At 41.3% G+C, this 23,233-nt stretch overlaps 2 protein-coding genes across 3 annotated transcripts; both read left to right on the top strand.

Moving 5' to 3' along the window:
* Positions 1 to 555: 555 nt before the first annotated feature.
* Positions 556 to 12,322, top strand: LOC121190001 (exportin-5). 2 transcript variants are annotated; one of them, XM_041050517.1, is made up of 33 exons: positions 556 to 749; positions 1,320 to 1,441; positions 1,535 to 1,607; positions 1,724 to 1,861; positions 2,051 to 2,233; positions 2,419 to 2,445; positions 2,573 to 2,758; positions 3,317 to 3,393; positions 3,476 to 3,520; positions 3,630 to 3,720; positions 3,890 to 3,973; positions 4,093 to 4,218; positions 4,314 to 4,404; positions 4,500 to 4,628; positions 4,798 to 4,913; positions 5,029 to 5,184; positions 5,298 to 5,339; positions 5,422 to 5,511; positions 5,669 to 5,868; positions 5,964 to 6,066; positions 6,277 to 6,458; positions 6,579 to 6,679; positions 6,776 to 6,872; positions 6,993 to 7,129; positions 7,301 to 7,398; positions 7,529 to 7,575; positions 7,729 to 7,835; positions 8,739 to 8,798; positions 8,896 to 8,990; positions 9,081 to 9,188; positions 9,370 to 9,507; positions 9,910 to 10,074; positions 10,345 to 12,322. In XM_041050517.1, the coding sequence occupies exons 1-33, from the start codon at positions 648 to 650 to the stop codon at positions 10,489 to 10,491; spliced, it is 3,663 nt and encodes a 1,220-aa protein (XP_040906451.1). In that variant the 5' UTR covers positions 556 to 647; the 3' UTR covers positions 10,492 to 12,322. The 2 variants fall into 2 exon arrangements, with proteins under 2 accessions (XP_040906451.1, XP_040906452.1); XM_041050518.1 differs by lacking the exon at positions 556 to 749 and adding an exon at positions 935 to 1,035.
* Positions 12,323 to 17,052: 4,730 nt separating this feature from the next.
* On the top strand, positions 17,053 to 18,213 carry LOC121189883 (cystatin-F-like). The gene is made up of 3 exons (XM_041050358.1): positions 17,053 to 17,311; positions 17,398 to 17,499; positions 17,685 to 18,213. Exons 1-3 carry the CDS (start codon positions 17,102 to 17,104, stop codon positions 17,772 to 17,774), a joined length of 402 nt encoding a protein of 133 aa, XP_040906292.1. The 5' UTR covers positions 17,053 to 17,101; the 3' UTR covers positions 17,775 to 18,213.
* The last annotated feature ends 5,020 nt before the right edge of the window (positions 18,214 to 23,233 follow it).

Genomic DNA, 23,233 nt, shown 5'->3' with positions numbered 1-23,233 from the left:
CACGTGATTTACATGACAAACCGAACCAATCAGGTGATTCGGATGACGTCCGAAGCACTCACCTGCTTCGAACATCACTCAAGTGCTTTACAATTGAATTTACCCGTTGTGGGATGAATAAAGTCTATCTTATCTTATCTTATCTTTAAACGTCAGTGATCAAACCACGCCTCGGCAGAGTGGTCCAATACAACTGCCTTAGGAGGTATAGCGCATGTGTCAAAGCGTCGGGTATCAGCAGACCATCAGTGGCCACGACAAATTCAATTTCTATAAAGAGCGTGATAAAAAAAAAACATTTTATAATAAAATGAGTTTTAGTCGTTTATTTAAAAACTTCACAACTTATTGAATCATTTATCTAGTCATATGAAAGCGACGAACACTGCATGTGTTCTCAGACTTCAGTCAGACGCAGGAGTGATTTCTCTAACAGGATATAGACGATCTTTACTACAAAATGGCGCTTCAACTACAACTCCCAGCATTCCCGGGCAACGGCGAGCGAAAGGATCAAACACGCAGGCAGCACATTTTGTGCACGTTGGTACATCCCTGAGCGTACGCAGCTCGCTGCTGTGCAGGTGTTTTGCATAAGGGTGCTTCTCGCCTTCGTGTTAGCAGTGTGCCAGACGCTACCTGAAGTCATGGCTGACCAGGTGGCCGCCATGTGTGATCAGCTTATTAAAGCTGTGAATGTGATTATGGATGCGGAAACAAGCCAAATTTATCGACTGGAGGCCCTAAAGGTAGCATCGTTATTGGTTGCTAGCTAGCTCCTAGCTAGCCGAGCCTGTCATTTATTCAGAACTGTTGTGAAAGTAGAATCAAGTGCCTGGAAAGCTGAATAAAGAGTCATTGTTCATCAGTAGGATCAGCAGTAACAGCATCGCTCATACGGTCCGTGTACGTTCGTTAACGTTAGCTAAGTACACAGCGGTGATGGCCAGATGCTTTGCGAGCTAGCCGGTATGCCATGATTATCACCTCACCACCACCTCACTGTCGGCTCACCGTCATTCATTCATAGAAATGGTAACATCAGATTTAATACTGACTGTCCTGCATAAGGTCATAAAAACTGAGCTCTAACGAGACTGTTGGATGTTGATAATAGCAATGTTGTATCTACCTAGAAGTCGGTTTGGAGGTTAGCTTTATGCTATTTAAGTATTTACTGTAGTGTTGCTGAGGCAGCTGGTGCTCTAGCCTCTCGACACTGACACGCTACGTGTATAAAGCAATATTAGTTTCATGTAAGTGTCATTTAAAACCCTTATAGTTGTCTGTGATATAACAAGCTTTATTTTTCACTACAGTTTTGTGAAGAGTTTAAAGAGACAAACTCCTTCTGTGTCCCATGTGGCTTACAATTAGCCGACAAAGCCCAGCCAGCAGTAGTGAGGCACTTTGGTTTGCAAATCCTGGAGCATGTCATCAAGTGAGTGTAACATAACGGTTAAATAAATCAAGTATAACAAATGGTTAGATGCCAAAAGCTGCAATTTTGAAAGAAAGCTTGCTTTTCTTTCAGGTTCAGATGGAACAACATGCAACAACAAGAGAAAGTCCAGTTGAAGGAGTGTGCCATGCAGCTGTTATCAAATGTAAGTGTGATGGCAATAAGATGTTAACAGCATAACCATCTGTCCCATGGTTCAAAATCTGTCTCACTGTCACAGTCACAGACATTTATCTGATACTCATTTTGGGGTCTTATCAGGGTACTCGTTCTATCCTGGAGGAGGAGAGCCATATCAAAGATGTCCTGGCCCGAATCACTGTGGAAATGATAAAGAGAGAATGGCCTCAACATTGGCCAGATATGCTGAAAGAGATGGAGGCTCTCACTAGTCAAGGGGTGCGTAACTTATATAATATAACCGGTATGGACCTAAAGTACAATTATGTGTTATGTGCAAACTAAGTTCTTGTCCTTTTGAGTAACCCTTAAGCAAAAGATGTAACTCTTTAATTCTGATGTTAATGACTTTTTAAAGTTGAACCGCAGTTCAAGATGAGTGCAGTAAAACTAAAATTCCCTTCACAGGAGGCACAGACAGAGCTGGTCATGTTGATCCTGCTGAGGCTGGCGGAGGATGTGATCACCTTCCAGACGTTGCCCACCCAGCGACGCAGAGACATCCAGCAGACACTCACCCAAAACATGGAAAGCATCTTCAGTTTCATGATGGCAATTTTGCAGCTTAATGTCGAGGACTACCGTAAACTGGTCAGTGGGGTCTCAACTTTTATTATGTAGAAATAATTAACATTAAGATACATTTCTTAGCATTATCACAGTGCTTATCTATTACATTATCACATTATCTAAAGTAAAACTTTAACAGTGAAGTAGTGAAGTCACTTCAATCTTTGTCTGATTTGGGGTTTTTTTGTTTTTTTTTTTCAATCCAGAAAGGGTCACAAGGACATGAACTGCAGGTCAGAAAGCATATCTTCTCTCTAAAATGAACCTCTTATGAGCTTAATTGCTTTGATTACTTAGGTGTCAGTCTCTTCTCTCATCCTTTCTTTTTCCCTTTCTTGTCCGTCATTTTTCCACTCGCAGGCCAGAGCTCACTGTCGAGTCGCCGTGGCTACGCTGAATACACTTGCAGGCTATATAGACTGGGTGTCTCTGGTGCACATCACCTCTGGAAACTGCCATTTACTGGAGATATTATGTCTTCTGCTTAGTGAGCCGGAGTTGCAGCTGGAGGCAGCAGAGTGCCTGCTCATCGCTATCAGCCGGAAGGTGAGTCAGAGGGAAAACACAAGTGCTGAAAGGCCATGGTTAAGTCATAATGCTTGCCTGATAGTAGTAAAGAGATTATTTGTCAGTCTAATTTTTTTCGTCTTCGTCAGATGGTTAATACTGTATACTATTTTTTTTAAATGTCACCAAATTGTAACGGGAATTTAATAGAAAATTGGTCTATAGCTCATTGAAAGAAATGGTGCAGATCCTGAGCAACAGTGCCGCCATGAGACCTTTTAAAACACACTTATTTTAACTCATAACTCTTGAACTGAGAAGCGTGGAAGAGAAAGTCTTTTTCTCTGAATTCCTAGACAAACGTACCAGTTTGGCAGTTTTTCTTTTTACGACTTCTACAAGTTTTATCAACTCATCAACAAAACTGAAACACCGGATATACTGATAGTCTTAAAAATATCTGTGTTTATTCCATATATGCTTGTAGCCATGACATAAATTGCCACAACTCTTGCATTGTGCAGTTGTAACTACATTTAGATGACATTTGTATACATCAACTCTGAGTGAGTAACCAAATGTGTCATTCTATGACAGGGCAAGCTGGAGGATAGGAAGCCATTCATGCTGCTGTTTGATGATGTGGCCATCCACTACATCCTTTCTGCAGCCCAGTGAGTACTTCCTCTCCCCATCATCCGTCTTTAACCTACCATTTTCAGTGTAACTGAATGGTTTGTGTCTGTCTGGTAACAGGTCAGCAGATGGACTGGCAATATGTAAGAAATCCCCTGAATCACAGTAAGTAATGTGAAGCTTTAGAGCACAAAGACACATGTAAAACAGTTATTAAACAGTCTATTCAGTACATCTGTCGGTGACTTGTAGTCCTGTGTTTGTAAACCTGTAGAGCAGTGGAGGTGGTGGAGCGGCGTTACATCTTCCTGAAGAGGCTGTGCCAGGTCCTGTGTGCTCTGGGAGGCCAGCTCTGCTCATTAGTGGTGAGTCACACTAATCCCTGTGTTCTCATGGTCTTTTTTTTTTTGTTTGTTCTTTAATCTTGGCTTAGTTCACACATGCATGTAGTATGTAAAATCACAAGAGCATTGTAGTAGTTTAGACTTTCTGTTGATGATTGATCATTTGGGAAATATTGTTTTCTCTCCACAGGGTTCAGATGTTGAGGTTGAAGTACCTGCAAATCTCAGCAAGTACACAGAAGCCCTTTTAGCCTTCACTACACATTCCAGTCAGGTGAGATGAAATTTTCTCAAAAGCCTGGTGTAAAAGGGATTTGTATTTGAGTAAATATATATTTCCTTAGGCTGTGTTTGATCATTCATCTTGTAAATTTTTCCATTTGTTTTCGGCAGTTTTTGAAGTCATCCACTCTCGCTACTTGGGGAGCTTTGTTCAGACATGAGATTCTGTCAAAGGATGCAGTTGTTGTAGAGATGGCCGTCAAATACCTCAGAGCGTCTATGACCAACCTAGTCAAGGTGAGACAGTCATGTCAGTGCTGCTCTTACCAGTGTATGTGAAGAGTCACACAGGGTGCTACTAAAGGTTTTGTCTTTCCTCCGTCTTTCTCCAGACTGGGTTTCCATCTAGAGACGATAACCCAAGTTGTGAGTACTCTCGCGTGGACTTTGACAGTGACGAGGACTTCAACTCATTCTTTAATTGTAAGTAGCATGGTTTCAGCTTTATTGCACTAAGCGGTACTTTTAGTATTTTATCCCTTGTTGTTTTTATAATGGTGTGTTTTCATGCTTCATAGCTTTTCGAGCGCAGCAGGGAGAGGTGGTGAGAAGTGCGTGTCGCATTGTTCCTTTGGAGGCCTTTCAGATAGCAGCAGAATGGTTACAGTATCAAATTGCAAGCCCTATTGACACTGGGGATACCACATGTAAGTATTCGTTTTCAAGGGGGATTGATAACTCTGTACGCGTGCGGTAGATTTGGTTCATTTAATTTGATTTTCTTCTCTTTTCAACCCTCGAAAAAAATTCAGTGTAGAGACTTTTGAATTTTATATGCAGCCAATGAACTTCTTTTCTCTCTATGCATCTCATTAGCTAAGTCTGCAGAGGGCCTGTGTTCCCTCCTGTCTCCATCTGTGGTCCAGTGGGATGCAATGACCGTTTTCATGGAGTGTATGCTCGCGCAGATCTTAAAAAGTCTGGAAGAGGAGGTAACGGAAGCCATTTTGCAATAATGGAGTAAAACTGTGTGAGAAAATCCTGCTGATTTTACTGATCTGTGGGCTTGTCCCCCCCCCCGCCCCCTTTCTGCCTCTTACTGTGTAGAAGCTGCCCATAGATCAGAGCATGGAGCTGCTGCAGGCTGTGCTGAACTACGACACCAAAGACCCTCTCATCTTGTCCTGTGTGCTCACCAATGTCTCTGCCCTCTTCCCATTTGTCTTACATAGACCACACTTCCTGACACAGGTCCTACATAAGGTCAGCTGAGTCATCATTATTGGTTTCTACACATCATATATGGTGATTTGGGTGGTTGCAGACTTGTGGAAGACATTTAAGTTTGGTTTGGCTCTTCTCTTTTATCTCTACAGCTGTTTAAAGCCATCACATTTGAGGTTGGTCAGGACAATAAGGTGAGTTGCCTTCACAGAGCAAAAAATATCAGCACTTTTATGTACTAGACCAAAAAATTTATTCTCCAACTGACGTCTTCAGGCACCTCGGACCAGAGCAGTAAACAACGTGAGGAGGCACGCCTGTTCCTCTATCATCAAAATCTGCCGGGATTACCCACAGTTCCTCTTGGTAATTGTTCTTCTGTCCCAGTTGAAGTAAAAGAGCATGACATGACAGCTGATGGGTTTTATGCGCTAAATATGTACCTGAAGTACACAGGGCTGATGATTAGGTGTGAGTAAATATTTGTGACTGCTGTGTGGTGATTTCTTTTTTTCCTTTCCAGCCTTGTTTTGACTTGTTTTACAATCAAATGAAGAAGCTGTTCTCGAGCGACACCACACCAACTCACATGGGGAAATGTTCATTGATGGAAGCTTTGGTGCTACTCAGCAACCAGTTCAAAGACTTTGCAAAGCAAAAGGCTTTTCTAGATGAACTGATGGTGCCAGTGGTTGCTGAATGGACCTCAGATGAGATGAGGCAGTGCGTTTGAATTCTTCCTGTGTCCCTCAAATTGTAACTGATGTATTTTAATATCATGACAGATCATTGACTATTATCTCTTCCTTGTGTTTTAGTGTGCTGTGGGACCCTGCTGTGTTCCTGTCCTTTGTTGGAGCTGATCAGGAGGTCTCTGAGCAAAGTACAGATTCAGACAACGCAGGCCTAAATAGGGGGCGGGTAAGTGTATAGGTGTAAATTGAGTTAGTAGGTGAACTCTAAGGCCTATAGTATTTAGTTCTGACTAAATTTATGGTGTTACAGTTGTAAATAAACTAAACACAGCATGCTCAGAGTTTTTAACAGAAATTTCCAACTTTGGTGTCATGAGGTTTGCAGGTATTTGGTTATAAATGATTTAACAGTTCCTATTTTTTGACCTTCTTCTAGTTGAGTTTCTGTCTGTATGCCATGTTGGGGGTGGTGAAACGGGCACGTTGGCCTGCAGACCTGGAGGAAGCCAAGGCTGGTGGCTTTGTGGTGGGTTACACCCCTACTGGAGCTCCCATCTACAGAAACCCCTGCACTGCTCAGTTTCTGGCCTTGCTGCCCAACCTGTTAGCGGTGATCAGGTACGCCAGTGGGTTGGCAATGTAGCTTGCATTACCACTTTTAATACCATATTATCCCCATATCAGTCAGTTTAAGTAATAAGTCTGTTATTATGCTTTTTTATTTACTCCTCACTGCAGGACTCACAACAGTCTGTTCATGCCAGAGAACAGGGCTCGTCTGAGTGAGACCTTTTCTAGGTCCCACGAAGTGATGGATGCAGAGAAAAATGTAGTTCTTGGTAAGAGGAGCCTTCTGCACATGCTCTTCCCCACAGTAAGCCATCATCTGAAAAGGAAAACTGTGGTTAAACCTCCTCAATGTGTGCTTTCTCCAGGTCTCTCTCAGCATCTTCTGGATATTTATGACTCTCCTGTGTATAGAACCAGCCTGGAGCGCATGCAGGGATTTTTCAGTACATTGTATGACAACTGGTGAGAATTGTGTTGTTGCAGTTTTTCCCTAAACTTTTTGTTTTGTTTTGTTTTGTTTATATTGCACATGCTGTTGCAGATTAAATTCTACCTGCTCCTCTGCTTCCATTACCTTTGTAGCTTCCATGTCCTGGGAAATGCAGGTCTGTCCCTGCAGCAGGAATTCTACACCATTGAGAGGTTGGCTGAAGAAATAGCTGGCTCTGCTTTCGCCTCCCTCGACCATGTGCCTGACCACAGACTTCGCCCTATGATTCATATCCTTATTTGCTTTTACTCCATTTAATTTACCTTTTTTTTTTTTTTTAATCACCGTACTTGTACTCACTGTACAGGAATTTATAGACTTGTTTAGATGCGTACTACTCCACATAAACAAAGCTGATCTATTACTTTATTTTCACACTGAATTTCCTTAACAAGCGTACGGGTGTTTTTAAGGCAGTTGGTGCTATCGTGTCCTCAGGAGTACTACGACAGTCTACTCTGCCCCCTGCTGGGCCCTCTGTTCGCCTACATGCAGCAGGTCAGGATCTCCACCCTTCCCATTCTGTACAACTTCATCCTTAATCTCACCATTAGATACACCTCATTCACTCAGTCACAGCTGTTTTTGTTGCCAAATCTCATGGCCTTGCTTCTGCTTCATACAACAGAGACTCAGCGTCAAGTGGCAGGTCATCAACCAGAGGACCTCGATAAAGTAAGTGAATCTGTCTCTATACTAACTCTAAAGCCTTCATGTACTATATATTGTATGTTTAATTCTTTTATGACTCACCATGCCATAGCCACAATGGGATACGCGGATGTAATGACAGCATGCTTTTTATTTATTTATTTTTTTTAATATTAGCGGTGAGGATGAGGAGGAAGTGGTGTGTCAGGAGAGCCAGGTGACGCAGGAGATGTTGGAGGAACAGCTGGTGCGCCTGGTCACCAGGGAGGTGCTGGATCTTCTCAGTAAGTTTCAGCATCTCCAGTAATTGCTCGCATTTCAATTTCCCCACACATATGGCAAACTGTTGTTGTGCTACAAAGAACATATGAAGGTGTAGTAAAACACCAGATAAATTCATGCTTTAAAGATTTAAAGATAATTTATTGCCTGAGAATTGTTATCCCATATGTTCCCAAATATAAACAGATTAGTTTGAAATAAGATGGTGTTTGGCAGTGAAAGAAGTAATTTAACTAGCATTGCATTGAGTACTGTGTGCCATCCACTTTGCATTTGTTGGCACTAGTATTGATTACAGATAAAATATTTATTGCAAATGTGAGTTATTTTTATTACAATTATGTTAAAGTTATTTTATGATATTGATATAATGTCCCTGTCTAAACGCGCTGTAAAGCAAAGCGTGAAGTACAGGGTTCATTCCTTTAATACCGCTAATGCACTTGAGTCATGTGGTAAGGTTGTGTTTCTGCCAGCTACACAAGCTAAAAATGGTTTCAGAACACATTAGGAAAGTGCAAATATCAGCCGTAATTCCTAGATAAAGCTGGGACTCAACTTATTGTGGTGGATTCCTTCCATTTCGATGCATCTTGGGTGACTGACAACCTTTTCCTGAAAGTTTATCCTAAAAGACAGCTGGGGGGGGACTTCTGAAAATAATACTTACTCCAAAATCAGCAACTCACCAGATTGTTGAAAAATGTTTTTGTAAAGTAACTGGATTGAATTTCAGGCGAGATCTGTTTCATGTACACAGAGAGTGTGGTTTTTGATGGTGTGTATCAAGCAGGTACTAAAAAATATGAGGTGTGGGATTTTCTGGATATAGCACACAACTGCCTGATCAGCTTTTACCCAGTTGAGATTTTATGGGGCCATAATACTTCTTCCTTCTCCTCTAGCTGTGAGCTGTATTTCTAGAAAAGTGCCTGAACCAGCAGCAAACAAGGAGGACATAGATGGTAAGAGTCAAATGAAAAATTTTCAATCAATAAGTGGATTGTGTATTTTTGTACTGAGAAGTATCTTATTGTTTTTGCTTGAAATGTTCCTATGTAGAGGAAGACATGATGATGGATTCAGTGCAGACGGCGTCTACAACCCAGCCCACTGAGGAGCTGACTGAGCTAGGAAAATGTCTGATGAAAAACGAGGTTGGTCTAAGACACATCCCATACCATTCAGAGGACGGTATAATCACACGTTGAATGCTGTATATAAACCTCTCTTTTTCTTTTGCCTAGAACATCTACATGTCACTACTGACCCTCTCCTTCACCTCACTGTCGTGGAAAGACACCACCAACTGTCACCGCACTGCCTCCATGGTCTGCTGGACCCTTCTGCGGCAGGTAACTCCTGCACTCCAGGAGATGTGTACCTGTTTTGCCATTTACATTTCAAGCTTTTTTTAATTAATTGAATGTCTAAATTGATGCTCCCTCATCACCTGTGACTTGAGAGGTGGCTGTGAAAGTAAATTTCTGTGTGTTTCCAAAGTTTCCCTCTCACATTCACTCTGTTTCTCTCCAGGTTGTAGGGGGTAATCTCCTTCCTGAAGCGGTCACATGGTTCTTTACCAGCGTTCTTAGGGGCCTTCAGGTTCACGGGCAGCATGAGGTCTGCAACTCTACCCTCTCTCAGCTGGCCATGCTCATCTATGAAAATCTGGTGAGGCTAATGGCAATAATTTCTGCCATATTTTCTCTTTATCTCTACTTTTGTGTGGTCCATTTTCTTTTTAAAGAGTTACACTTTTAGTCTCCCTTACTCCATGTCACCTAGAATTGCAGCTAACAATCAACCAACCAATACATCAGTCAATTATCAACTAATCTGCCCCTTAGTTTCTTGGTTATTATACTGTCTGTACAAAATGTGAGAAAACAGAGAAAAATGCCCAAGATCATGTCTTGAGATTTCATGTGGGGTAAAGCAAATTTTCCATATATGTGGAAATTTATTTTAGTTTAAAGCATATAACATGCTCCCAAATTTGAGTTAATTCCCGTGAACGCATCTCTCTTTTAATCTCCTTGCTTGTGCGTACATCTGTCTGTCCATCTGTCTTAGCGGCCTCGCTACATGGAGCTGAGAGCAGTAATGACCCAGATCCCAAATATCAGTGTGGAGGCTCTGGACCAGTACGATCACAGGCTCATGGACCCAAATGCCCAGAAGGTTGGAGACAAAAAGAGGAAAGACCAGTTCAAGAAGCTCATCGCAGGAACTGTTGGGGTAATGCCACTTTTAGCCACTAGAGGGCAGTATTTCTCTATCATATCACCCTGCCAACAGACATCAGAAGTGACCAGAGACACTGGCCTTTAATAGTGCAAGTCATTACTCTGCAGAGTGATTCTGGCTGCGTTGTAAATCTTTTGTTCTCTGCAGCGAAAAAACAAAATGTAGAGCAGCTCAACAGGGCTGTACAATCTAATGAAATTCTTTCTGGTAGATCTTGGATAGCTCTGTTTAACCTCCCCTCTCTCTGTCCCCTGCCAACAGAAAGCTCTGTGCCAGCAGTTCAGGAAGGAGGTTCATATCCGGAATCTTCCATCCCTCTTTAAAAAGCCGAAGCCAGACAAGGATGTACAGAACAGTGAAACACTGGGCCTGGCAGCTCTCTTCTCCCCGGAGAATAATACCCTGTAGGAAGACGTAGTGATTCTAATGGACTCCATACTGACTGAGGACAGAGTTACGTGTACAAGCCAGGGTTTCCCTCACCATCCTCCAGCTGGGGCAGTGTGGCGCTACCAAACGTGTCTGTCGACACTCCTGTTTTTCAGTTGGTCAGCTTTTATTTTAACCCCTCGTTGTGCCACAACATCACTCACACTAATCAGGGATATCTTTCCACTAGTCATTTGCACAGGCTAGATTCACACAGAAGATCCCATTGGGTGCTTCTGCTCCACTCTCATGTGTAAAGGAAGTTGTAGGAAATATTACTGACTGAAAACCGATGTTTCTGTATCAGATTTTAAGGGACTAACTTATAATAATCATTACTATTTGCTCTACAACAGAAGCTCTGTTGAGTCACAGCATACCTTGAAATAGGTTGATCCTGCATTTTGCTTTTTTGTTTTAAGGGTCAATATTTGTTCTATTGCCCAGCATCATAGAGCGTGTCATAGATTTATAAAACCAGGGAATCAAACTGAGAGCCCGGTTATGGTTTAATATTCAACCTAGAAACTGGCATTTAATGATATCCAGACCAGAAAAGCCAGTATAGCCAGAAGCTGCAGGAGTGGTCTGTTAGGAAGGTGTGTGTGTGTCTGTGGCATGTGAGAGGTGGAGACCTTTTGTACTTACGAAAAAAGAAATCTTAATTTCGGAGGTTAGTGTTGGCAGATATGTTGTGTGACCACGCAGCTGCTCTCAAGTCCCGGGTCAAAAAGAAAGGAGGAAAAATCTAGGATAAATCCTGGTACACATTTTTCTATTTACTGTAATTTCCTTTGACAGGACTAGCTTGAATGCAGTTTCTGAATCTGAAGGATATGCTAATGGTACCTCAGGTGCGACGCTCCCTGTGATGGGCTGAAGATATATTATGGAAACAAAAGAGATAAAAAAAAAAAAGCAGCTGAATTGTGTTTTCATGAATGGTTATTGTAGATTTAATTATGAACAACAGTTTTCTATTTTGCAGATATTACACAGTGGTTGGATAATGCAATCATGGTTTGCAATTTTGCCAGTTTTTCTTCACATCAGCACAACATACACAGCCCAAGTACTGTTTCGAATTGCTTATTTAATGTAGAGCACATATCATACTACAGATATTACAGCCACAATTTGTGCCAAAACACTCACGGTAGACTTGACAAACTTGAGCAGACAATTGTGTCCGAAAAGCAAAACCTAACAACATATTACTATGAAAATCATTTAAGGGTGGACTCAACAACTAATGTGTAGCTTAATCCCAAGTGTTTCTGTTGTTTTCTAGCTGTTCAGTCAGTGATGATATTATTTTTTTACGTGTTCTTTTTTGTGTTTGTACTGGTATTGCCAGCCATGAAAAAAAAAAAAAAGATGAACCAGCACTACATTCCTTCGTTGTCCAAGGGATTGTTTTTGAGCGTGATTTGTTGGATGTATTTTTGCTCTTATGGAGCTGTCATGATAGTCAGTGATTTTTTTTTTTTAACTATGTGTTGTGTATATTCAAACCAAAATTAATGGATGTTATTTTGGCATGGAGTGAGCCCCCTTCAAATGCACATAGATGGGTTTGCGTTTCAGATGGTTTCAGCTGGTTTCCTGAAAACAGGAACGTTTCTGAAATTAAATTTTCCTGTGAATTGATTCCCCGGTCTGTGATGATTGTTTGTTCACATGTGGCCATTTAAAAAAAAAAAATGCTTGTTCAACACTAAAATATTCTGTATAAGGAAGGAAATAGGCTTTTTAAAAGTGTAGTGTGGTTTATATTTTGTTGTTTTTAAATAAAATCATTTCAATTTTGTCTAAAATTCATCTTGATTCTCGATTTAAAATAAAGAGAAAGCAGTTTAAGTTTACAAAAACATCATTTAATTGCTATTTGGGCATTTTTTGGTCTTATTAAGTTGATTTTTTTTTCTTTATTTTGCAAAATGACCAAAATGGTGATATAGTTGTAAATACAAATTTGGGTAAAATAAATTCCTTACAAACAGAGACTGCAATATGGGGATCCACCCCCCCCCTCTTTATTAAAAGTGTAAATAAAAATGTATGTAAAAACACTGGAGATCTGCAGACATGTCTAGCTCATACAGAAAATACTGTTTTTCAAAGGAAATTGTGCAATGGACATACCCACCCTTAATACTAACATTAACTTATTTTCTAGAATATTGATTTGTTTGTTTGTCTGGTTTCATTATTATTATTTTGGTGCAAAACATAACCAATGACTACATTGTGGAAAAACACAGCAACATACTTCCCTTTAACAACCATATTCCCCACCTTTACTGTCTCCATTTTCTCCCTAAGAGGTTATACTACCTCCAGCAAAGATTTATAATAAACTGTATATTTATTATAACCAGTAAAGATTTTTGGGGAAAAACGTGTTCATTTCTGGATAGGATTGATCTATTCTGTAATCATGCTCAGTAACTGTAATTTGTGATGAAAAACTATGATGATTATTTTTTAAGAGCCTGAGTTCACTGATCACTGGAGTGTACCTTTTGACGGTTATATCATGAAGAAATAATTTGATTTTAAATTCATTTAAATTAAATTAGTGAAAGGGCGGCCTCGGAAGCATATTCGCAAAAGCAGTTTTGCCCTTGAGGAATAGAAAAAAAAAAAAAACACAGTTCACACTCCGAGTCGGTAGGAGGCGGTAAGGCACCATTTGCTATTTACCAACTGCCGTAAAATACAGTCCATGGTAACAAGCTGTGAAGAAGCGCAACGAAGAAGAACGGTGTGCAATCATGGCTGCTCAACGTTTGCCGGTGGCATGTCATTATTTTGTTATTATGAAAATATTGGGAATGAGGAAATGAATGCCTGTAGGTTTAATATTCGTCGTCAGCAGGCAGTGCAAACCTCCTGAAAGTTTACATGGCAGTGAGAAAACACACCGGTACGGTGTTAACGTTACTGTTAACGTTGAAATGCAGCAGAGCAGCTGCTAACTGAGCCAGTCCTGCTCACAACAACAGAGGCGTTAAATAAAGAGGTACACCTGTAGTGCTTTACAGTAAGATACTGCAATTGCTTGTGCCTTTGTCCGAACATTTACTCGCTACTTTACATTTTTGTGGTTCTCGTACTATTGTGGAATAATTGCATTTAATGCTACTTTAAACTGCTTCTCCACTACATCTCGGAGGCAAATACTGTGGCCCTACTTTTCAGTTCACTGCATTTGTGTCAAAGCTGTAGTTAGTTTCTTCACAAATGAAGAGTTTGCGTACAAAAATCACACAGTCAGTTTGTACAATATGGTGCAACATTAAAAAGCTACTTACATGTTGCATCAATAATAATGATCCAATATCCTTCCCATGAGTACTTTTACTGTTCATTCCTTAAGTACATTTTGCTTACTTAAGTAAAATTTTGAACTTTACTTGTTATTGAGTATTTTTAAGGTGTGGTGTTGCTGCTTTCACCAGAGTAAACAATCTGATTTCCCATGTGTCTTTACTGCTCAAGCTCTGTCAGGTTGTATGGGATGCCAAATGATAGTTTCAATTCCTGGCACAAATATTAAAATGGATTCACATTTTTTCCAACCATTTTTCGAAGTAGTTGTTTCACAGATGGAAACAGCTTTTCCTCCAGGATTTCTCTGTTTGCAGCATTAATTTAACCCTCTGCATTCTTCTTCTTTTACATCCTGTAATGTGCTCTCATTGCTGTTTACTGTTAACCTGGCATTCCCCTTAAATTGCATTTGGCTTCAAAGTCATGTAAAATATATATGTGAGTATTCACAAATGGCAGCACCCTTACAACAAATGGAGACGTTAACCAGATAAACTGTATTATGCATCACTTTGTGTTTGCCTGTGATTCAGAATGACTTGGCATTTGGTTTCTCTGAGAACTGTAATTTCTACATGAATTTCAAGTTTTAAAAGCTCAAACAAATTGTTTAAATCATTTGTCCAGCAAAAATGCCAAACGTGAGGTGAAATGTGAAGGTTTGCGGCTTTTCTTTGTCACATATGACAGTATATCATCAGTATAATATCTTTGGGATATTGACTGTTGGTCAGACAAAACAAGAAATTTCAATAGGCCGCTTTGGGTTATGGGGATTTATAATGGGATTCTTAAACTATTTTCTAACATTTAACAGACAAGACAGATTAACTGATGATGAAAATAATCATTAGTTGCAGCCCTACTACAATCATTCCTCCTGTCCATACTTATCTCGAAGAAATCGTTTCCTACTGTGAAAAAAAATACTAAAACCTGTGCCCACTTTCAGTACACTGTGTCCCACCCACACTACACAGTGCCTCAGGATTCTGGATCACCAATTCTTTCAAGTACAACAGAGGAATGTCTTTTATGTTATGTCTTTAATGATGGGGAACTATGAAAGCGTCTCCCAATTTTAATCCAAAATGTAAACTCTGCCACTGCAGATCTACTAATCCCCAATTTCTAACATGTCTTCTAGGGTCCATTGCCCATCCAGCAGCACCATGCCCCTCCTGCTTTGCCGATCACTGCTCCCTGGCTGCAAGATCCTCTTATTAGTGTGACTCTTAATGAGATTTACAAAGACACAGTATTTGTGATTTCAAGTCCTAACAAGAATGGATGACAAGAGATCATTTTTCTTGATCACACATACAGTATATTCATGCATACGACCCTGCATAAACATGTAACCTTGATCACTCTTTAACTGATAAGTATTTTTAATTCAGTTAGTAACACTAGACAACAAGTAAATCTTAGTTGTCTGTATTTTCAGATGCTTATCTGGAATGAAAAAAAGATTTCATTTGTGAGGCAATGACATTTATCGTTAACCTTTGTTTCACTGGAAGGCACAGAAATTCACTGCTCAGGAGGAAAAAAATGACAAGTTAGAAAAAGAAAAGAAAAAAACCCAGAAAAACAAAGAAAGAAAAAATTCACTGTGTACAAAATGTATTCACCACTCTTGGACTTTGGCGTACGTGTTTTCAAAACATTGCAGTCAATATTTTTTTTTCTTTGCAGTGATGAAAGAAGATCCTAATATCAATTATCTACAAATAGTTGAAAACAAAGTACAGATATTTAGCAAAATAACTGATTGTGTAAATTACTCACTCTGACTTTGGCAGCACTTGTGGGCTCGGATGAATCTGTGGTTTCCCCGTGCATCTTTGCAAAACTGCTCAAGCTATGTCAAGTTGCATGTGGAGCCAGTGGTCATTTTCAAGTCCAGCCACAGGTTTTCAAATTTGTTGATTATAGGTCTTTATTTTTGGGGTACTTGTCTTCTTAAAAAATAAACATTTTCTGTTCGTTTGTTTTACAGCCTGAAGCAGGTCTTCCTCCACGAACTCTGTACTTTGCTGTATATATTTGACCTTCTTCCTTCACGAGCCCTTAAGAAGTATCCCTACAGCATGACCCTGCTACCACCAGGCTTCATGGTGTGGATGGTGTGCTTTTGTCAATTTCCAGTGTTTACACTAAATATTGCATTTGGAAAGAGTCCAGCTTGTAGCCCTTTTAAAGTTGCAGTAGGCCTTACGGTGGCTTGCTGCACAGGTGCCGCTCTCACACGGATTCAAAATGTTTTGAGGATGGCCTGCTGAAGGCAGATTTACAGCAGCACTGTATATTCCTATTTCAAGGAATATTCAGTGTCCTGGAAATTTTGTTATATACCCCAGCTGATACTTTTCACAAGCTCTGTCATGTAATGATTTAGAATATTCATTTGACTTTGTGATGTCGTTTTTGCCAGGAAATTTACTAATCAGCACTGACCCTGCACTAGAGTAGTGTTTCAAGTAAAATCACTCCTCATACCTTGATTACACACAGGTGACTGCCATTCAAGCTTGAGTGACCAACTGGCTACCTGGGTTATTGTTTGAATTTTGTTTATATTTGTATAGTTTTATTTTGATAATAAAATATTTGTGTATGTTTTGTATGTGGGGAGAAAATTATTTAAAAAAAAACTCTTTGTCAGATCGTTTTGTCAGCTGTGTAAAATAATACCACTTTGCAAAACCGTTGTAAAATTCTTATCCTGTCATTGATTTTGAAAGTAGCTTAATGAATTATCAGCAGAAGTAGTGTGAAATTGTCAATAAAGCTGTTTTAATAATTAATGGTCAAATGTGGGTCACACCTGTGCTTGATGACATTTTATCATGTACAGTGGTTATTGTTTATAACCTTTGAGAGGTCACTGTAGACCGAAACACTGCTTTATTCTGCTAAAAAAAAAAAAAAATTAAGTGTTAGTCCCACACTTCTGATTTCGTATATTTTATTTTTAAGCGAATTAACGCACATTAGCCCGTTTTCCACCAGCAGCACCAGCTTCACGGCAGCTTAGCAACGCGGTTGCCGTGCAACGCAGGAGTTTCTGGCCGGAGTGGTGATTTTCAGTTCGGACAATCATATTTTAATCAACACATAGGAAACAGGTGCGCGTTTCCAGTCCGCATGTTTTAAACTCGACTTTGAAGGTTGAACTCGTTCACTCAGAGACGACGCAGCCGGGACTCGACTCTCTTTAGCTTCTTCGACGCGACTTGTCGGGTTTAAGATGTTTGTCTTGTTTTGTTTGTTCGTCTGTGCTTCGGCCGGTCGCTTTGAAAACGTCGGAGAAGTGATGACCGGTCAGCCTCACGAAGTCCCAACAAACAGCACCAAGGTTTTGGCGGCAGCGCGGTTTGCTGTGGTTGAATTCAACAGAGCCAACACAGAAGACGTGTTTGTTTACGAGATTGTGAACATAACATCGGCCAAAATTCAGGTCAGACTTAATACTGGAGTCACACAGCTAATTATAAATATTAAACCACAAGCGGTGTCTATAATGAGTCATGCCATTTGCTCTAGGTGGTCGCGGGAATAAACTACATCCTGGAAGTGCGGCTGGGACATACAGTGTGCAAGGAAAGCAACAAGGCTGACAGTAAACCATGTGATTTCCAATCCAAGGCAAGTCCAACATTTTCGGTGGTGCATTACACACACACACACACACACACACACACCCACCCACCCACCCAAAAACCTCTTTGAGCGACAAGCACAGTTCTGCATCTTTTCTTTTTTTTTTTTTTTTTTTTTTTGACAGTGTGTATATTTGTTTAAAGGATGCGTTAATTTGCCATTTATTTCAGGAACTTCAGTGCAACTTCATCGTTACAGAAGTCCCTTGGGAAGACTCACGTGTACTTACTCAAAAGAAGTGTCACCCACATAATGACTGATATGCAGATGTGTTCCTGCTGGTGGCTTTGCCAAGTAAACAGTTATCATTGAGCTGTGCGTTAGTGTGTGTTCACCCCGAGTTTCAGACACTGTGCACACCCTGAATTTATAATGGCATGTTCATATACCAGTGATTTCATTGGCTCCCAGATCTGCCACTTGTTCTGACACTGAGTTGAATAAGTTCAGTGACCTGCACTCACTGGGCATTGTATAGGGCGAAAAATGGCATAATTATTCCAGTGAGTGACCAGGGCAGCTTTACTGTGCCTCATCTCTCAGTGTGTGTCCTGGCAGCTGTAAGGCTCTGGTTGCGTGTCAAGCTCGGTCAGACACATGGCTGCTAAACGGAGACGAGGCTACACCTCTCTACTCTACTACCACGGTCTCCAGAAGGGCTCTGTATGGAGGATTACAGGCATTTTGAGATTACTGCTCAGCAAGACTGAACGGTCTGCTGCTCTGACCCCCTTTTTAACAGGGGGAAATAAACAGCTCACTGATGTGCCAATAAAGACATACACAGTACCAGGGGTGAAATTGTCAAATATTGTGTGAAGTTGTGTCAATGGGTGTAGTTTGTTTGGTGCAGCAGTAGTGTGTGTATGTGTGGGGGTATCTAATGTAGTTTGCTTACTGGAGTGTTCCTTGTCTCTGCCACATTTCGATGTACCTCTTTCAGAGTGAGAATGGAGGGGAAAAAACTCATATTAGTGACTGATAAAATATGTCTTCATTGTCAGAATAAGAGAGATTGCTAAGTGGCATGTGGGCAAAAAGGGGCTGCATCTGTTTAGCTTTGATTACAGTAAACAGCCGCATGGATAAGCGGTTCACACACACACATACACACACCCTCTCACTCAGCCCATAATGTCTCTAATCATGGATATCTTAATCAAACTGAGCAAAACATAAAGAATTGGCTGGCACAGTGGATTAGGTAGCAGGGGTTAGGAATGTGGGGGAAGGGGGATACTCCTTAATGTGGGATGACTAACATCGACGGTCCGGTGCCAGGAAGTATGCCCTGTCCATCTGCCATTCCACTCACCCACCCACCCACTGACACACTAACAGGTGCGTGCATGCAGATACACGTGTGTTTTCCGTGCACGCGCTCAAATACTCCACCCCGCACTCTGGCCCTTCCCCTGTCCTCACTTAGCCTGGGCAGCAGATGGTGAGGGGTAAGGCTTGTAGCCCCCCTCCCCACTCCAAGCCACCAGCCCATCACCCCCTATTTTTTTTCCCCCCATGAACACCACCCCACCCCTCTTTGTGTTGTTGAAGAGCCTGAGTGTTGAAAGGCGAGCCCCAGCTTGTCCCCCCCCCCACACCCCCACCACAAATCCTTGGCTGGCTGCCATTGGCGGGACTCAGTCAGGTGTCCTAATGCTTCAGTTAGGGGAGGAAACGCTGGTTAATCTGCCCATCGCGTGCCACCGGCCATGGCCTGGCCTCTTTGTGTCTGGCACCCCTCTGATCAGTCCCTCCACCCCTTCATCTGTCTTTCCCCCTTCTCTTCCAACCCAGTTTCTCTACCCCAAGACGGTGTCATCCTCTCTTAAAGATCAGCCCCTCTTCCTTTTGGGATGTGTCTTAGCTACATTCTTTATCGGGCAAATGCCGTAGTTTTGACAGTTGTCCTACATAATTGTTTCTGGGTCTGACTATTTTGTTGTCCTGTTCAATCACTAAACCCTTCTTTTATTTTGTGCTGACTCATCACAGATATTCCGTATACTAGCAAATGAACTGTACAGGGAAAAATGTTGCAAGTGAATAAAACAAAAATCAACAAAATTCATAACATCTCTGCTGCTTCTCACCTACAGTACCTAGTTAGGCTCGTCAGTTCATACACCTCGTAAGCCATTATTACATTTTACTGCTCGTATCCCTCATGTTCATTTCCCTCTTTGTAAATCTCAAGTTATCGTTCATCATTGTGAAATAATGTCAGCCAATTGTTATATCAAAGTTACCTGTAATGGAAAACTTGAAGTGATTCGTTCATATAAAACTACTCTCAGCTGAATCGAGGTATTAACACATCAATGTGCTTTAAGAATGGGCTGAAATCCTGAATTTTAAATGCTTCATCTCTTATGTATCTTCGTCATCTTTTCTTATTTTAGTCTTTCAGAATCTTCTCTCAGTCTTTAATTCATCATCACATAGATGTTCACCTACCACAGTATACAGAGGCAGCATCACCTCATCACCTCCAGGAAGGTGCACTGCTCTGATTAGGATGAATGATGCTTAGATGCTACTTGCAGGAGGTTGATACGGTGTGGTTGCGTAACCAGAGAGGGGTCATTACCATCTGACCCCCGCTGACCTTCTTTTTGATTGACCCCTGGGTTTGGTCACTGCTTCAGAGCACAGGCAGGAGTATAAGGTCAGAGTTCAAAGTATCCTCAGCTGTGCTGTCATGGAAACAGCAGCATTTGTTTTTCTCATGGTCAGTTTTAATTTCATTTTAAACCAAACCAAACCAGTTCCATTTGTCGTTATTTTTGTCTCACCTTTCGAAAGGTTTGGTGCTGGAAGCTCCCAAACGCACGTTTTTTATGTTGCTACAGCCAAACCTAAGATACTAATCTTTGTGCACTGATATCACATTTGGTAATATCGAAATACAGATGTACGTCATGGTTTCTCTTGTAGCACTCATGCCTCCTGGGTCTTTTTGAAGATAATGTGGCTGCAAATATGCCCTGCTGAGGTATCATTTGAACTGCTAGTTACATTTTGCTGATTAGTTCTCTGTGCTTTACCTGCTCTTTTTGTATTTGACATACTGTCTTGGGGTTTCCATCGCGTGTGTTATGTGCAGCAAAGCACAGATCCCCCTTCTTCGGTGTTGTGACCAAAGCTTCAGAGTCCGCCATTGTGGTCAATCGAAACACACCCGTGGTTTGTTTTTCCACTTCCTGTTTGTGACCGTTGTGAAGGGTTTCCTTGCAATCAGTGCCGCGGCGGAGGGGGGGAGAAAAATCAATACTTTCAATGTAACGTGTGGCCAATGGAATAAGGGAGTGATTTATGTAGGAATGGCTTCTCCCCGAATCAGATGGGATTTGTGTTTGGTGGCCAGATAAGTGGAGGGGAGGAGGGGATGGTGGTACAGCGACCCAGAGTAAGAGGAACTATAAAAGGTTAAAAAAGTGTGCTTCGTTGCTGTTGATCGTGGCACCACTCCTCTCCTCTACCCGCTGTCCCTCTCCTCTCTTTTCATCTCTCAAACACACCATGCTCTCTGACTGTCCCGCTTAATCTTAGCACTGTAGTATTATTAGACTAAAGACCGACGGGGCACACACACAACACACACACACCGGGAGTTTAGCAGGTTGTGGACCACCAGCCAGAAACAGCATATGTCCCTCTCCTCTCCAGATTAATGAGAGCATGTTAATATTACCATACAGTCAGAGAGGAGGGGATAGGGGCAAGGGGTAGGGAGGGGTGGGAGATGAAAGGTAGAGGGAGAGTGTAAGAGCCTTGCAGACAGACTAAAATTCAGAGGGAAGCACGAGGCGAGAGGAATGAGAGCAAGTCTGCGAGGGAAGGAGGGAAAGAGCAAGTCTTGGAAAGAGACAGAAAGATGGAAGTGTGGAGGCGGGAAAGAGCGAGAGAAGCGAGGACATAACAACCATAGAGAAATGTGTGTGTGTGTGTGCGCTTGCGTGTGTGTGTGTGTTTGCTTTATTGCAGTGGCCCCACCTACCCCTCCATCCTGTTAAGGAGGCACAGTCCTAAGGAGGAGGGGTAGGATCCCCTCCCTCAGCCACCGACACACACACATACTCTCTCTCTGGCTCATACACACACTGTGCTCTGTAAGGGAGCAGTCGCTGAAGAGCTCTGGATAGACCATGCAGGTTCTGCAGGTGTCCCACCCTTCTCTCATCACACTGATGCTTTAGAAGGTACTATTTCAGTTTGTTTCTCTTTCCTTTCTGCTATTTGTCCCAATTCCTCTTCAGTTTACTTTGGTTTGTGCTTTCTCCCTCTTCGCTCGAAGATTTGCTCTCTTCATGTGTCAGAGTAATCCGTGAGCCTCTGCTGCCAATGTGTATGTGTTTGTGAGAGACTGCATGTGCGTTTGTGTGACACTGAATGCATGCTCGTATGGTTGTTTACAAGCTCTACTGTAGCCGCAGGTCTGGCAACTTTAGCAGAGTGGGTTCTCTTAGCTACATGTGTTTCAGTTCAATTTCATTTTATTATTCTGTAATGCCTTTTTCAAAACTAATTTTATAGGGGTCATGCCTTTGGCTGCTTGTTGCATTATTTAGTGCATTTTACTATTATTATTGGCGCTCAACTCTTAAGGGTAGAGGGAGACAAAGCGCATTATGTATGCCCTGAGTACACCCTCTATATGCGTATTCATGATGTTTGGGTAGAGGCTTTCAGTCAAATCAACTCTAGTACAAATACATGGCAACATTTTTTTTTGGGGTGTGATAGTGATGATGGTGAGTGTGAAAGAGTTGAAGATGAGCGAATAGGGAATTTTGGGAGTTCTTTTTAGTCTTGTAATGGTTTTCGCAGTATTCTTTGAAGAGTAACAGTCTAAAAGAAACCTACTGGTCAGTATAGTTGTGGCCGTGCTGCATATTTTTTTCTTTCCTTTATAAAAAGTAGATTTGTGTGTCGCAAAGTCTTAATTTGTCAGAAGCCAAACCAGATTAGATGTTTAGTTACTGAAATAAGGGACATGTCAGCAAAGAAATTGCTAATAATCCTACAGCATGGAGTATGTGTGTATGTGTGAGAGAGAGAGAGCACATGTCTTGCATGTAACGTGCTGTACTGGCGAGCACCCAACCCCTCTTCTGCTCGTACTTAGAGATGGAGGTTCAGTGTAAAGCATCACTCCTGTAATATATTGATACCAGTATTCACTATGGAAATTTAATTTTTATGTGCAACAGAATCATAAGTTCTATGTTAATTTTAATTATATATTTTTGTATCATTCACATTATTTGAAATAACATGATTTTACTGGGATGACTAAGCTGAAATTCTCATATTATTTTTGCGGGGGTTTAGTCTAACTGATAGTTTGAGAATTTCTTAAATGAATGAGCCCTTCGGCTCATTTTTTCTGCTCTTGTTTGTTTGCTTGTGACACAATAATGACCGTACACTCTGCAAACGACCATATTTCTCACAGTGCTCAAGTTTTCAGGACAGCCCTGCTCGTATTGTCAGTGGTATTCAAAATTTGTCCAGGTCATTACATCCCTGTTTGGAAATCAAGTTGGTGACCATTTGTTCAAACAGACCTGACAAATAACCTCCAAATCCATCCTGCAGATCTGTTCCTTCCACAATAGGTCCCCCTCATCCCTTTCTTCTACTCATCCTCTAGGTTAAAACAGCGTTCTCTCCCCCCTTTTTTTTAGGCTTGTATTGACCTGTTAATAGTATTATC

This window comes from Toxotes jaculatrix, chromosome 11 (assembly GCF_017976425.1).
Source record: "Toxotes jaculatrix isolate fToxJac2 chromosome 11, fToxJac2.pri, whole genome shotgun sequence".
In the NCBI taxonomy this organism is placed as follows: Eukaryota; Metazoa; Chordata; class Actinopteri; family Toxotidae; genus Toxotes; species Toxotes jaculatrix.
Note: the sequence above shows the minus strand (reverse complement) of the source record. Positions and strands in the feature narration are given on the sequence as shown.

Bases quoted from the DNA above. Each gene is read 5' to 3' on its own strand.
- LOC121190001 (XM_041050517.1), top strand. From the start codon at position 648: ATGGCTGACCAGGTGGCCGCCATGTGTGATCAGCTTATTAAAGCTGTG. The intron at 2,446-2,572 runs GTCAGAAAGCAT...TTCCACTCGCAG, and splicing joins CACAAGGACATGAACTGCAG to GCCAGAGCTCACTGTCGAGT. The intron at 6,680-6,775 runs GTAAGAGGAGCC...TGCTTTCTCCAG, and splicing joins AGAGAAAAATGTAGTTCTTG to GTCTCTCTCAGCATCTTCTG.
- LOC121189883 (XM_041050358.1), top strand. From the start codon at position 17,102: ATGTTTGTCTTGTTTTGTTTGTTCGTCTGTGCTTCGGCCGGTCGCTTT. The intron at 17,312-17,397 runs GTCAGACTTAAT...CATTTGCTCTAG, and splicing joins TAACATCGGCCAAAATTCAG to GTGGTCGCGGGAATAAACTA. The intron at 17,500-17,684 runs GCAAGTCCAACA...CATTTATTTCAG, and splicing joins CATGTGATTTCCAATCCAAG to GAACTTCAGTGCAACTTCAT.